The sequence below is a fragment of the Salvia hispanica genome, chromosome 2 (assembly GCF_029641045.1).
Source record: "Salvia hispanica isolate PSC_SH4W2 chromosome 2, Shi_PSC_v1, whole genome shotgun sequence".
NCBI classification, from domain to species: Eukaryota; Viridiplantae; Streptophyta; class Magnoliopsida; order Lamiales; family Lamiaceae; genus Salvia; species Salvia hispanica.
Window position 1 is genome coordinate 38,744,074 of NC_142693.1, and position 14,599 is coordinate 38,758,672.

At 39.0% G+C, this 14,599-nt stretch overlaps 4 protein-coding genes across 4 annotated transcripts; 2 read left to right on the plus strand and 2 right to left on the minus strand.

Annotated features, from left to right (window-relative positions):
- Positions 1-1,826: 1,826 nt before the first annotated feature.
- LOC125200929 (plant/protein) lies at positions 1,827-3,528 on the plus strand. The gene is made up of 4 exons (XM_048098765.2): positions 1,827-2,113; positions 2,183-2,449; positions 2,982-3,141; positions 3,234-3,528. The coding sequence occupies exons 1-4, from the start codon at positions 1,916-1,918 to the stop codon at positions 3,410-3,412; spliced, it is 804 nt and encodes a 267-aa protein (XP_047954722.1). The 5' UTR covers positions 1,827-1,915; the 3' UTR covers positions 3,413-3,528.
- Positions 3,529-4,150: 622 nt separating this feature from the next.
- Positions 4,151-6,496, minus strand: LOC125194730 (uncharacterized). The gene is made up of 2 exons (XM_089065459.1): positions 6,131-6,496; positions 4,151-6,049 (listed from the first exon to the last, which is right to left on the minus strand). Exon 2 carries the CDS (start codon positions 5,548-5,550, stop codon positions 4,783-4,785), a length of 768 nt encoding a protein of 255 aa, XP_088921585.1. The 5' UTR covers positions 5,551-6,049; positions 6,131-6,496; the 3' UTR covers positions 4,151-4,782.
- Positions 6,497-8,817: 2,321 nt separating this feature from the next.
- LOC148932360 (uncharacterized) lies at positions 8,818-10,419 on the plus strand. The gene is made up of 3 exons (XM_089065078.1): positions 8,818-8,872; positions 8,950-9,302; positions 9,560-10,419. Exons 1-3 carry the CDS (start codon positions 8,818-8,820, stop codon positions 10,334-10,336), a joined length of 1,185 nt encoding a protein of 394 aa, XP_088921204.1. The 3' UTR covers positions 10,337-10,419.
- Positions 10,420-10,757: 338 nt separating this feature from the next.
- On the minus strand, positions 10,758-11,789 carry LOC125213969 (uncharacterized). The gene is made up of 2 exons (XM_048114798.2): positions 11,454-11,789; positions 10,758-11,360 (listed from the first exon to the last, which is right to left on the minus strand). The coding sequence occupies exons 1-2, from the start codon at positions 11,787-11,789 to the stop codon at positions 10,953-10,955; spliced, it is 744 nt and encodes a 247-aa protein (XP_047970755.2). The 3' UTR covers positions 10,758-10,952.
- Positions 11,790-14,599: the final 2,810 nt, after the last annotated feature.

The window sequence follows — 14,599 nt, forward strand, 5'->3', positions numbered from 1 at the left end:
TAAATTATTTTTTCGCAAAAAATATATCAAATTAAAGATAATTTTATAAGTATTCCAACGATATCTCAATTGCATATGTTCCGATGACGTTCGGATGATGAAATTTGATATTTTTTATTTTAGTTTTCGTAAATGTTGATAACTAGATTTTTATCAACAAATACATCAAAAAATCTCAATAAAACCATGTAAAAATCTCAATAAATATGTGTTGATATTTTCTTGTACTAGTGTTGATATTCTTATGTCATATTGTTGATATTTGTAATACACTATGTTGATATAAAAAAACATTCACGAAAATTATCATATGATAACATAATGACGATATTACCCTTTTGTTGATATTTTGTCTACTATTTATTGAGATTCGTAAGATTTAATCTCATTCACTCATTTTAAAATCTAAGAATAGAGATTTAATCTTGATTTTAGATTAGAGTACTATAAGCATTAGAATATGACCCAGTATTGATAAATGTGCATATATTTGTACCAAAATTCAAATTTTATATATTTTATTAGTGTTAATCCTGCACTATTCTATGCGCGATATAAAATATTTTCATTCTAGTTAATTTGGCAGTGAATATACTAATACACTAAATAAAATAAGAAACAACATTATCACATAGATCCACTTATTTTATCGGTTAGATCCACTTAATCATACGTTTAGCCAAAAAATGACACAAAATGAATTTAATAAATCAAATGACACAAAATGAAAAGTTGTGTGTCTTACCGTTATATTACTCCTTAAACTGCCTTTGTAATTTAAAAATGACTATAATTATCATATAAACAAAAATAATTTCTGAAAGTTTTTGTGTAGTATTGGGCATGTCACAACTGCCGACCACTTTTAAAAATTCAAAGGAAGATGAAGAAAAATATATAACGGCAATTGCATTCTTTGAGAAATAAATTCTCATCATAAATTCCTATCACAATAACCGTCCAATTATATACTATTATGACTGTAATCATTAACCAATTTAATAATTTTTGTTTATTACATTTACAGGCATAAAATAGTAATACAAAACTTCTCAAAATTTTTTATACATGTATAGATATCTAAATACTTTTTGCCATTTAAGAGAAATACAACTATTAATAATATGGTGGTGCACACACTAATATTTTTGGATTGATCTCTAAAGTGGACTTGACCTCTCTATTCACGTAACAAATGAACCATTACGTAGACATGACCCTCTCTAGAAAACTCGAGCGTATCATTTGGGCCGGTGACATCTTCAGTGGAAGGGCACATAGGAACGAATACCTCTAATTGGATAGACAAAGACATGACCGGTATCTCGAGCTCCTCGTGTGCAAGAGAGCCCTAAATCAAGGTGTGCCATAATCATTCCGATATTAGTTACAGCGCCTTTAGTTGGCGCACAATAAAGACACCCACAGTCCACTCTATAACGATGCAGTTAAAGAAATTTAAGTGTGTTTCAATCTCCTCAATGAATGATTAGCAATTTTTTTTATCACTTACATTGAGTAATTTTTTTTCCTTTTGATTATGTAGTTTTGTTTTTTTGTTTTTATCTTAGATATGTACTAGAATTTTTATTTTAATTTTGTAGTTTTTGAAAATTTAATGAAATTTGTATTTTTAATTTGTTTGCCATTTTAATTTAAGTAGACTATACCATTAATCTTGCCACAATAAGAGGCAAAAGTTATGAATATTGAAGGCGATGATATGATAAAGAATTGCCATGTAGGTATTAAATCATAAAAGAGACTTGGATTGCTGATGTCCACGTGGGTATAGAAAGCATGAGTAACTCAAAAAAGGGGCAGCCCTGTGTGATGAGAGGTTGTCCTCATATTTTCTTATCCTGATTTCTCCAACATTACTTGCTCTGCTTCTCCAGAAACATCTGAGAGAAGCATGGCCGCCACACTCAGCCTCTCCAAACTCCCCCACCTCCCACCGCGGCGGCTCATGCCCCACATCCAATCCAAACTATCCCAATCCTCCTCTCCCAAACACTCTCACCAACAACACACTCCCCAATTACTTCATCACCTCAAATCCGTCTCCCTCCCTCTCACCGCAATCACATTGCCTTTCTTTCTCCCCCCGGAGGTCTCCTCTCCATCTCCTAACTTCAATTTCACTTGTTATGTTTTTTGATGTGAATAAAAATGAATGCAGGATGCATTGGCGGTTGGAGGAGAGCTTGGGATTCTGGAAGGAAGATCTTTTGCGTTGATTCATCCGATCGTGATGAGCGGCCTCTTTGTGTACACTCTGTACGCTGGATATCTCGGGTGGCAATGGAGGAGGGTCCGTACGATCCAGGATGAGATTAACCAGCTCAAGAAGGAGCTTAAGCCGGTCGCTGTCGCCCCAGACGGCTCTCCGCCGTCCCAACCGCCGCCGCCCTCGCCTCTCGATGCCAAGATTCAGCAGCTCACTGAGGTTAACCTCCTATCTTATGATTGCTTCAAGGGATTTTGACATTTTGTCCTGTTCTTTTAGGAGAAATCCTAATAATCACTTTAAACCAGATTAATTCCTTGTATTATTTATATTAATCCTCACTTTTATGTGCTCTAGTGTGAATATGTTATAGAGATCCTAGTCTACTAGTTTAGGGTTTAGGAATTAATATAACATATTAATTCCTTGTATTATTTATATTAATCCTAGTCTACTAGATTCCAATGCTAGATATATTATGTGACATGTGTAGACCAGTACTCTCTTTGTCCATAAGAAATAATCTCATTTTTTTCACCAAAATTAGTCAAATCCAATCTATTTTACCTACTTTATCCAATTTTCTCATTTTCTCCCCTATTTAACTGACTATATCTATTTCTCTGATATACTTCACTAATTTCACAATAAAACACGTGACCTCCAACAATAAGACTATTTTTGGTGGACTGAGTTGCTAGTTAATTCTTGTGGAGAAAGTGCTAAGTTGCTCTGTTATATGGTTACTCAGGAAAGAAAAGAGCTAATCAAAGGGTCATATAGAGATAAGCACTTCAACGCTGGATCCATATTGCTCGGGTTTGGAGTGTTTGAATCCGTATTCGGAGGGCTCAACACATGGTTCAGAACCGGAAAGCTATTTCCCGGACCTCACCTCTATGCTGGGGCAGGTATAATGTTTTTAGTAAAAAAAGAAATGCTAAATCTTACTGAATAATTTATGATTTAGAAGAGAATTTGAAATGATTTTATGATGAAACAGCGATAACAGTATTATGGGCAGCCGCAGCTGCATTAGTACCTCCGATGCAGAAGGGAAGTGAAACTGCCAGAAATCTTCACATCGCACTCAATGTGTTGAATGTGCTTCTCTTCATCTGGCAAATACCTACTGGAATTGATATTGTCTTCAAAGTCTTTGAATTCACCAAATGGCCTTGAATACTTCTGATTCAATTATGTTAATACTTTCTTGTTTATCACATGAGTTATGTATGTTTGTAAACCAGGATATACTGAGTCACAGTTAATGTATAATGATTTCCTTTCTAACTGTATATTTTTTGTTACAAATATGTTTCTTATTTTTATTTTATTTGTTTATTTACGGAGAATAAACTTTGTGTGAAATCTTAAAAGCAGGGGAGAAGGCATTTTAATTTTAACCATTAACACTCAAGAATAAGTTCCAGCCAGCTTTATTGACAATCTGCTGTTATATATTATGCTTTTACATTAATTTTTAAATAGTGGATGCAATTAATATATGAAGAGAATAATAAAACAAGTAATGCTATGTGATTCAAGTTTTAGTCACGAGTGACGAACTCCATCAACTATTTTTCCTAAACAGAGGCTATATACTTTGTTATTGTAAGGTGAATTTAGTGCTTGAATTTCAGAAAATGTATCATGGAGTACTTATTTAATACTAGTACATGTTGTGAAGTAATTACAAAAGTGTAACAAGTGATCCCAAGTAAAAACTACAATGGGAAAGAAGAATAGAAGAAGCAACGACACAGGTGTAAACACCAAAGCTTTTTCAAGGGCATGGAATCTCAAGATAAGGAAGAAAAAGAAGCAAGATTTTGTGGTTTCAACTGTCCTTTTCACGATTGTAGATTGTCTGATTGAAGACTAATTTTATTAGTGTAAGAAATTAAGAAAGTGGATGATAGGGGAATAAGATCTTGTGTGCTAGAAAATGCAAAATGCTGACATTCGAATAGCAGCTTGCCGCTATTATCACGTCTTAATCATCACTCTCAACGTCTGGCTATACAGTTGAGACGTAAAAGGAATAAGGCAGTAAAGAATTTGATTGGTAAACGTTGATTATGGTCATGGTAATTACTTAATTTGTTGTTTTATGCGAAATTGGGACTTCAGTGAAACATAAGAGACATCTCTAAATGGCCAAAGTGGTGTTCTCACTTTACCTTTTTTCCCCAATGAATTACCTCTTGAAGAGGTGATGCCAACCTTAACTTACACAACTTTTCTTGTTATTTTCCTTTTTTTTTTTTTTGATTTTTTCTGAATCTGATACTTTTCTTGGTGTGCTCTCTGCTTGTTTCCCATGCATAGCATTATAAATGAAATCTCCCCTCTTTTGTTTCATAGCACATTCACATTTTTTCTTTACACAAAATGGCAAGCCAACCACGCCCTCCATGGTTCCGGTTTTCATTAGGAAGCCGTGCGCCCGCACCCGCGCCAGCGCCAGCTCCCGCTCCTGCTCCTGCTCATGCACCAGCGCCTGCACCAATGCCGGTGCGTCCTTCCTTTCCAATTAGGCCAACTCTAAATCAGCAGCCACCCCCTCCACCACCACCCCAACAGCCGCCACCACCGCGCTCTCCTTCTCCTGCTCCTACTCCGCAACCATCTTCCCCAGTTGCAGCACCAGCACCAGCACCAACTACTCCTCCCGCACCACCAAGGCCCTCTACTGCAGCTCCAATAACCCCTTCTGCACCTCGCTCACCGGTATCAACTGCAGCTCCAGTAAGCCCGACTGTTCCACCACCCGCACCTCGCCCACCGGTGCCAGCTGCAGCCCCAACAATCCCAACTGTTGCACCACCTGCACCTCGCCCACCGGTGCCAGCTGCAGCTCCAACAATCCCAACTGTTGCACCACCCGCACCTCGCCCATCGGTTCCAGCTGTAGCTCCAATAAGACCCACTGTTGCACCACCAGCACCTCGCCCACCGGTGCCAGCTGCAGCTCCAATAAGCCCCACTGTTCCACCACCTGCACCTCGCCCAGCGGTGCCAGTTGCAGCTCCAGCACCAACTACTGCCCCCGCACCACCAAGGCCCTCTATTGCACCACCAATAAGGCCCGCAGTTGCACCTCCTCTAGCTTCACCACCCCGGCTATCTGTACCCACTGCCCCTGCACCAATAAGGCCCTCCGTTGCACCTCCTCTAACTTCACCACCACGGCCATCCGTACCCACTGCCCCCACACCAAGGCCCCCTTCAATAATAAGGCCTTCCGCTGCATCAACTCGATCACCACCTTTGCCGTCTGCACCAGCTCCAGTTCCACCAACACCGAAGTCCCCCATTCAAACACCAATCAAAACCACCCCACAATCTCCCCCTCCCAAAAAAGAAACTCCACCTCCATCTTCTCCACAAACAAAATCACCACCACCACCACCACCATCCTCCTCCACCCGAAAATCCCCAAACCCCGTCCCCACCGCTCAACCTATCTACACCAAAATACCTACTCCAACCGCATCTCCCAAAACAATCAAACCATTCGAAGCAGAATCCCCCAAACCCAAGCCCTTATCCCGCCCTCCCTCGCCTCTAACACTGCCGCCTGCACAGACAAAACTAGACATCCTCGAGGACAAACCCATCAATCGAACTCTGAGAATGAGCAGAACTCACAACAATGGCATTGCTACCGACGGAAAAAGAGAGCCAAACACCCCAAAAGATAATAGCATCACCAAGAAACTCTCAAATCCCGAGCAGCAACAGCTGAGGGTAATCACACTTGCAGGAGAAAACAAGGGAGCAGTAATGGAACTCAGCCCCTCGAACAAGAAAATCCTGCAAAACGGTAAACAGACGTCAGGCTCAGGGAGTGATAGCGGTGAGGAAGGAAAATCAAGAAGCAAGGATAAAGCTAACGGAGCACAGTCTCCGATGTCGGGATACTTCAACAGCAATGTGCAGGGACTGAACAACTCCATTCTGTTCAACTCAAACGTCCGTCATAAGGACCCAGGAATCCATATCTCGGTTAGCAGAAAGGGTAGCCAGTCGTGAGCATGCAGCTGTGCCTGTGCGGGGGCGTCGTATAATAAAGTTGAGTGCAAATTGTTTTTATGATTTTCAGATGTGTATTCCATTTTCTGGTGGAAGGCAGCTATATGGGAGTGAATCTTATCTTGTTTGTGATTCTATATATTCTCTGATACGGGACTAATAAATTCATGTCTTTTTTTCCCTTGCTCTATACACTTCTTCTCCATATATTAAAGATTGTTTTACTATCCTAGTTGGTTTAACGAGCCTTCAATTCATCTTCCCCATATACAAGAATCAAGCTAGTTGTTGCACAAAAACTCAACCTCGGAATGCAATGCATAATTTACACGAAATGGAAAAGAATCTATTAAATCTTGCATGATACACCAGTCTTACGCCATCAAGCCCAACCACACTGTCAGCCCACACAAGCGTGTCATCCAACCTTCGTCAACTATCACAATTTGTTTACTTATTTTGGATAGTTAAATTTTATTATGCGATTAGGATGATTTAGGCGAGCATAGCTCTTTTTTCGAGTTTTCTTTGTTAGCCCAATCGCCATATGAGTTAGCCTATATAGGTTAGTACTCCCTCCATCCCCTATTAATTTCTACTACTCCCTCCGTCCCGGCTAAGATGACACATTACCACAAACATCTCCATAATAACATAAGAACACGCAACAAAACAATCATTGAATTGAGCCAAGAACTTCGTAGTATTTCGTAATATTCTATACTAACAAATAGTAGTATTTCATAATCAGGCCAAAGTACTTTGCATGATTTCTCCTTTGAACTTATTCTCAACCTAAGCTCTGTTTTGTTTCCGTTTCTAACTCAATCATTGATCTATGAGGGGAAATAACACATATGCGAGTTCATATGAATAAAAGCATGTAAGAATATTTATATTCTTATGTGACCTATGTATCAATTGGTTTAATATTAAAGTTTAAGTTCATAATATTAAATTAAAAGAGATTCTAATATCAAAGATGATACCGTGATGGATCGGTTTTGATTAAAGGATTAGAATCGGGTGTATTGATAACCCTCCTCTCTTTCCTCATTATTTAATAATACTATATGGAATAAATATATACTCCGTATTTATGTATATTTATGGGCGTGCCGTGTATTTACCTAAAAGGATATAAATGGCAGTTGAATTGGATATAATAAAAGAAGTTTAATATCTACCATGTAGCTATAAAAATTGAACACATGCGTCCATTCATAAAGAGCCATATATTTCCTATATAAAGGGGTAATTGTATTCACATAAGGAAGTAACCGAGACTTATGTATGAGTATGTGTTCTCATGCATGCAAAATAACAGTAGTAACACATGTAAGATGTTTATATAGTTTGAGAACATGCAGATTGGGAAATGGCTGAAGTCGCATGACAACGGGCTGTTGGAAGACAGCACGGTGAATATTGTTGATGGGAAGGTGAAGCTCTGTATCTTGCAAAAAGTAGAATGTGGAGAAATACATCTTGAGATGGAGTGGATGTCTCTTGAATCTTGATCATAATTACATAGATTGTTCTGTTTTGAATGATCATATATAATATTATTGTTTTTATTTATTTATTTTGTCTTCCCTCATTTCATTCTATTAGTACTACATCAATCAATTTGATGATTTTCCATTTTCACACTTAATGTTTTTGATTTCACCCTTAAACATTCCATGTATACTTTTCACAATCAAATTCTTGTTCTCTTTCAATCTTGTAACCATTTCACTATCATTTCATTTCGTCTTATTATGCAGTTCCTTAATACTCCCTCCGTCCCATAAAGATAGTCCCATTTTGACCCGGCACAAGTTTTAAGAAATATAATGAAAAGTGAGTTGAAAAAGTTGGTAGGATGTGGGTCCTACTTTTAGGGGGCGTTTGATTGGTATGACAGTATTGTGTAAGATAGTATAGGTGTATAGGAATTTACAAGATAGTGCTGATATAGGTATATCTCACTCGGATGTTTGTTTGGGCTGATAGTCTAATTCCGATAAGTTATTTAGCTTTTGGTTGGGGTCATAAAAAACCTATATAGTACAATTGATAGACAAATTTGCCCTCATAAACTTTATGTATGGACCGTTTTGTCCTTGGTAAACCCTTTGTTATTCCCACCCAAAACAAAATGGCGCTCAATTTACAAGTAGCGCGCCGCTCCAAATTTGTTTCGGATGAAGATGCGTCGATGCAACTAAGAAGCACAATTTCGTTCACAAATCGTAGTTGTGTATGAGAAGATCTACAACAGTAAGTACTCTTGTGTTTGAAATCGTTGGAAGGTTCGAAGATATGTGTTATGTTGTTTGTATAATCTGCGACCCCTGCTTTTAATTTTTAACTGATGTTATTTCCGGTTACTCGCAACTTGTAGAACTCGTAGGAAACACAGTGTATTCATCCCCACTTTTGAGATTTAGGTTTTGTAGTTAGATTGAGGTTCAATTCCTACATAAAATGTCTTTATAGTTGTTTGATTCAAAGCGTTTGTGGTGCAGTCTCTGCGCTCAACCCCTTGATATTCAACATTCGAAATGGCCTCTAAGCAGAAACGAATCAGCGAGGATGATGACAGCCCTGTACAAGAGGGTAATGGTGTATTACATGATTTGTTTGGTTTCTATAATTTACAAACTGAGTCATCTCCATTTTTGTGTTCATTGTAGATAGCAACGACTTGGGTAGGACAAAAAACGGCAAAGCAGATAGGTCGAGACGCGTTTGGAGTGTTCGCGAGGAAGAGATCCTAATGGCAACGTTGAAGGAGTTGGCTGCCAAAGGCTGGAAGTCTGATAACGGATTCCGTTCGGGATATCTTGTACGGGCGAGGGAGGCAATCCAAAAAGAATTTCCGAAAACAGATATCTTGCCTCATCCGCACATCTACTCGAAGATTTCTGTATGGAAGAAGCATTATGGTTCTCTAAAGATGATGCTTAACCACAGTGGTATCGGATTCAATTCGGACGGTAACTACAAAATAGAATGTGATGATGAGTCGTGGGCACAATTCGTTAAGGTTTGTCATAATGTTGATCACTTTAGTTAGCATTTGTATGAATTTGACTACTATTTCCGAACTATCTCTCAACAAAATGAATTATTGTTGCAACTGTAGTAATTATTCTTTACAATTGTCTGGTATCTTTCTCTTCAATGGTTTGATCAATGAGTATTTGTATGAAGATGACATCCGAATTTTATAGATTTGTCTGTCAATTTTATACATATATTACCTTAGCGCAGTTGCTGCATATATACATTGTGTTATCATAGTTGTTGGTCCTGTTTACACCTTTGCATTTCACCTCAATATTGGCAGAAAGACACGCACGCAAGGTAATGAGGAACAAGTCGTGGCCACAATTTGAAGATTGGAAGGAGGTATTCGGAGTGGATCGTGCTGATGGTGAACGTGGTGTAGACGTCGGGGAGGCAGTTGGAAAACTCTATGGTAATAAAGATAAAGAAACATCCTTTGACGATGCTGGTACATCCCACCCAATGACTTTTGAAGAGCTATTCCCGGACGAGGTCTACCCCGAAGGGATTCTCCCTGAGATGGTGGGCGAGAGTCAATCTGTCACAGAGGGTGTTGCGGCCGTGTCTAGTGCAGCGGGTGGGACAGGGACAGGAGCAACCGTTGGGGCTGGATCAGGGAAGGTGGGACGAAGAGAGTCCGGTTCTGGGTCTGGCGCGGGAACGAAGATGCCGACAAAAGTTGTCAAGAAACGAAAGATAGAGGACAAGATGGATGGAGTCCTTACTCTCATGGGGCAGATACACACTGACACTAATGAGAGGCTTAAAGAGATCTCAGCTAGGATTGGATACGAGTTTGATCTTAGTACCAAGAGGGCCGAGGTGTTTGATCAAATGAAAGGTATTCCGGGCCTCACTTTGAAACAACAGTTCTATATTTCAAAGAAGCTAGTGAAGGAGCCCGAACTACTTGACCTGTTTCGGGGACTTCATGAGACTGCTCGTGCGGCCTTTGTCTTTGATCTTTTGGAAACTGATGGAATGCTGTTGAGCATGGATCACCGATATTAGTAACTTAGCAACTGTGCTTTTGTCGAACTCGATGGAGTTCTTTGATTTCATATGTTTATCCTCAAACTTTATTAAACGAGGGAAATACTTTGGTTTGTGATGCGAGTTGGGGATGCATTTTTATCCGGAAATCGTATATGGTTCGCCCCAACTCTAGTATTTTGTAAATGTAATCGTACTAAACCTTTTTTTTTAAAATTGTATTGAACTTTATGAGCTGTGTTAGAACTTGTTTAGGCTTGATCATTAAGCTTTCATTCAAACAGTTACAACATCCATAAATCAGATAATGCTGCAATATTAATAGGTACACTAAATTAAAGGAATGAAATTCATATGAACGACATATGTTGTGAGAGAATAGCTGCACATAACAAACCTTCAACCAATAATCAATTCAAAGTAACATTTTTCAGAAAACAAACACAAACTAAAACCAACATTACAACTTGCATCACCATCGTCCCATACCAGTAATAGTTCCTTACATACTAATAAGTTCATAAACCCTACATTCCCATACGATTACTAGAATTATACGATTAACTAACAAAACAAGAGCCACCAGCACAAATTTGCAAAACACCCGATATGGCCCTTCAATGCCCATTTATGGTCATGTCTTACGCGCGTTCGGGCAGGGACTCCATGAGGCACAAGATGACCCTTTCGGTGAATGGAGAATGGCTCTCTTTCCGTAGTCTGATCGGGTAGGAGACTTATAACAACTGGGTTCACGGAAGCATGGACCGCCAACATCGAATAGCTTGCGGCGGATTCGAGTCGATTGGCCCGGCATCGGTGAGGTAACCTCATCAGAGTCAGGAGGAGAATCATAAGGCACCCCTCGAATGGGTGCGGCTGGTACCACTGAGTCGGAGAGCACAATGACCTCGGTCGTGTCCGATAGGCATATCACCTCATGCGAGAACTCGAGTTTGACGTCATTTAAGCCAAACAAATTCGCAAGAAGTGTGGGCTCGGGTTCGTTACGGTAGTAATAAGCGGCTGCAGACGCATCTCTCTAACAATGCAAAGTGCAAACACATTAAAATGAGGATATATACTACCTAATTTTTAATATGACACAAAATTAATGAACTTTCGTTTCACAAACCTCTATAATTATCTTCCAAGTAGAGTCTTCGGCAGCCACTACCCTGTCGAGCATGTTCCATTGGACTCCATGGGTGCCAACGACTTTCTTAAACAGAAGGTAGCGACCCCTCAGTTGTTGCACGCGAGCCGATATATCATCGGATGAAAGTTCAGCTCCAAAAGGATGATTTACGACTGCACGGACATTGTTGATCACCTCATTGGGCAATTTACCAGATTTCCATTCACGGCCGCTCCTTAAAGTGATCAACGTGGAAAGAAGTAGGGTATCCATCTCTCTAGACCATTTCCCTCGGTAGAAGAAAGTTTCTTGCTGAGGGATTTGGAGGCTCATTGTTCAGAGAGGATCAATAGAATGTATAGAATACTTTGGTTGAGGGTTATATCACTTTTTACACACAACACAATCTAACCTAGTACCTCCATGGCCATTAATGATTTATGGTTGAGCACTTACTACAATTTGGTAGAAAAATGTCTACTTCACCATCCAGGACGAATGCAACCTTATTATCGTACCATGTAGTTGCCATATTGATGATAAATGCATTAAATCACTGATCTAGTAGTCATGTAAATAGGTAAAAAATGATGTATCCTTTATTTATCAACAGAAATATTGATAAATACAGTAGTTACCTTGATTATTTGTCTTTTTGGATGAGATCAACAGAAATATATACATATACAAATTAACTATTACATTTATTTATCACCAAAAAAATAAATGAATGTGCCACCATTTATGACCCACGATTACACCAGTTAAACACAAATAATCAAGGTAAATAATGTTTCTCTAAGTTTGGATGTTATATGCGACTATCCCCTCGTTAAAAATAACCTTTATTTTCATATGGTCTGCATAGAATAAATTTCCAAACTAAATCTCTACAAATATTCACACATGTTACATTACTTATATTATATCCTTTTTAATTAGAAGGAAATAAATAAAGGCGTTTTTTTTGTGCATGCGTTTGATTATAATATTTAATTTTGTGTAGTGGAATATTTGCAATGGTATGATTTCTGCCATTAATACCTATTCGAATATATGTACTCATTTGATAACAATGATTGAAAGCCATTAAAACAAATTTTAAATCCCATTGCACTAATGAAAAATTTAAAGCCGTTTTTCCTTTGTTAAATGTTAAAGACTTTTACTTTTTTAATATGTCATTTCAATATACGTAGTCATTTGAATTCTAATGTTTGCTTAATTAACCCCTTGACTTAATATGACAAAATTTAAGTCGATTTATTTGCGAAACCATGATTGATGTTATTAAAACAATACATATTGGAATATATTTTGACCCATAGAATTAAGAGGCAATATATGATCCGAATCTTTAGCAACAACAACCGTTGATTTCTTTTTCTATGTGTCCCGTTTTAAATCCCAATTAATGAAGAGTAAATATCGCCGATAAAATAGCATAGGATTGGGCATTATATTCTACGAATTTACTAGTTAAATGCATCATATACAGATTTCATGTTTGACCAAAATAAATGTGCATATATCTTCCCATCTTCCCCTATACTTGCCTATGCCTCATGCTTTAAATTTATCTCTGCCTCGTCGGTTTTGCAGAAGAAGGTGGCGTATGGAAAGCCACTCCAAGTACTGCATTTATATGGATCGAACCACCCCTCTGTCATTGCATTGTCAAGCCTAGTCAACTCCTTTCATTATCACAGTGAATCGTGGTGATTGATAATGTTAAATAGCCCCTTCACAAACTCTGCATACCATCGCCTTTCACTGCAGAAACAGAATTCACTTAGAGGTCTTACAATGGGTGACATTGGTGCTTTGGCGTATCTCAGGCTCCCTTCCTTCATGAAGAGGTTCTCGGAGGACCATAGCATGGATGAGTTGGTAAGACATCTCATTCTTTTAAGTTTTTGGTATTATGCTTTGTATACGATCTTCCGTAACTCTGTTTTTTTAATGAAGCGGTGCCACCTGAATTTGTGGCAACACATGGTGATGAACTCCCTTTCGACTGCCGGCTTGTTATGTCGAGGGGGGGAAGGGGTTGGCCAGTTCGTCTCCTTAAGATCGCAAGCGGGTGCCACTTCCGCGTTGGTTGGCCCGAGTTTCGTATAATCAACCGCATCGTCCAAGACGACGTTTTTGTATTCACAATGGTGCAACCGGGGATCTTCCATGTGAAAAGGTTCAAGACGAGAACTGGATGCCCCCCTGTGAGTGATCTAACATGTGAGTAAATAAATATTCATCATACACCTAATTCCATAGTGATTCACATCTAGTTTATTGTTTCTTTACACTATTTTTGTCAATGGTTAAGCGGTGATGGATGAGGACTCAGACCACAGTTATGCTCCGGATGTCGATACCAGTGATGATTACCACCCTTCTGAAACGGAGAATGAGTCTTCAGAGGAGGATGACGAGGAGTATGCTCCGGAGCAGGGTGTTGTAGACGTTGATGGGTGCCCGACCTTCGTCTACCGCTTGACCAGTCCAACATCAATCGTAGTTTGGAGATTCCGTTTGCTTTTTGGCGCCGCCACATTCGTATGAATGCCCTGCAGGACCCCGTCTACTTCAATGTAAACGGAGAGTCTTGGTACATCACTCTTCAGCACAACCAAACCAAAATTTGGGTGAAACAAGGATGGCGTCGTTTCAAATATGGCAACAACTTGGTCGTGGGTGTGCGCTGTCACTTCTAGCTCATTGACGCCAATGAAGTTCAGTTCTACGTATGGTTTGATCGCCCATAGCTTAGCTATAGACCGGCGAATCTGTGTGTTACCTATGTACTTTGTGTCTAGGTTGTTGATGTTGTGTATGTCGTTGTTTGTGTTCAAATATGGGATGACCATACCTAATTTTCCCTTTTCTTCTTTGGTATGGTAGCTCGCCCATTGGTGTTGTGGCCTCATCGGTATCCATTATAGTTTCTATGTAGTTTGTGTCTAGTATGTAGGATGTTCTGTATCTTCCTTGCACCACATTTTCCAAACTTTGTTGTGGTGTAAACAAATTCAATAACATGATATTTTGTTGTTGAAATGCTTTCTTATTTTGACTGTAGTAGAAGCTAATCTAATATGTTTACTTCATTCACAAAAATCCTCAAACAATCAACGCATATTCAC

Bases quoted from the DNA above. Each gene is read 5' to 3' on its own strand.
- LOC125200929 (XM_048098765.2), top strand. From the start codon at position 1,916: ATGGCCGCCACACTCAGCCTCTCCAAACTCCCCCACCTCCCACCGCGG. The intron at 2,450-2,981 runs GTTAACCTCCTA...ATGGTTACTCAG, and splicing joins AGATTCAGCAGCTCACTGAG to GAAAGAAAAGAGCTAATCAA. The intron at 3,142-3,233 runs GTATAATGTTTT...ATGATGAAACAG, and splicing joins TCACCTCTATGCTGGGGCAG to CGATAACAGTATTATGGGCA.
- LOC125194730 (XM_089065459.1), bottom strand. From the start codon at position 5,550: ATGGGGGACTTCGGTGTTGGTGGAACTGGAGCTGGTGCAGACGGCAAA.
- LOC148932360 (XM_089065078.1), top strand. From the start codon at position 8,818: ATGGCCTCTAAGCAGAAACGAATCAGCGAGGATGATGACAGCCCTGTA. The intron at 8,873-8,949 runs GTAATGGTGTAT...TGTTCATTGTAG, and splicing joins TGACAGCCCTGTACAAGAGG to ATAGCAACGACTTGGGTAGG. The intron at 9,303-9,559 runs GTTTGTCATAAT...GTGTTATCATAG, and splicing joins CGTGGGCACAATTCGTTAAG to TTGTTGGTCCTGTTTACACC.
- LOC125213969 (XM_048114798.2), bottom strand. From the start codon at position 11,789: ATGAGCCTCCAAATCCCTCAGCAAGAAACTTTCTTCTACCGAGGGAAA. The intron at 11,361-11,453 runs GTTTGTGAAACG...TTGCATTGTTAG, and splicing joins CTTGGAAGATAATTATAGAG to AGAGATGCGTCTGCAGCCGC.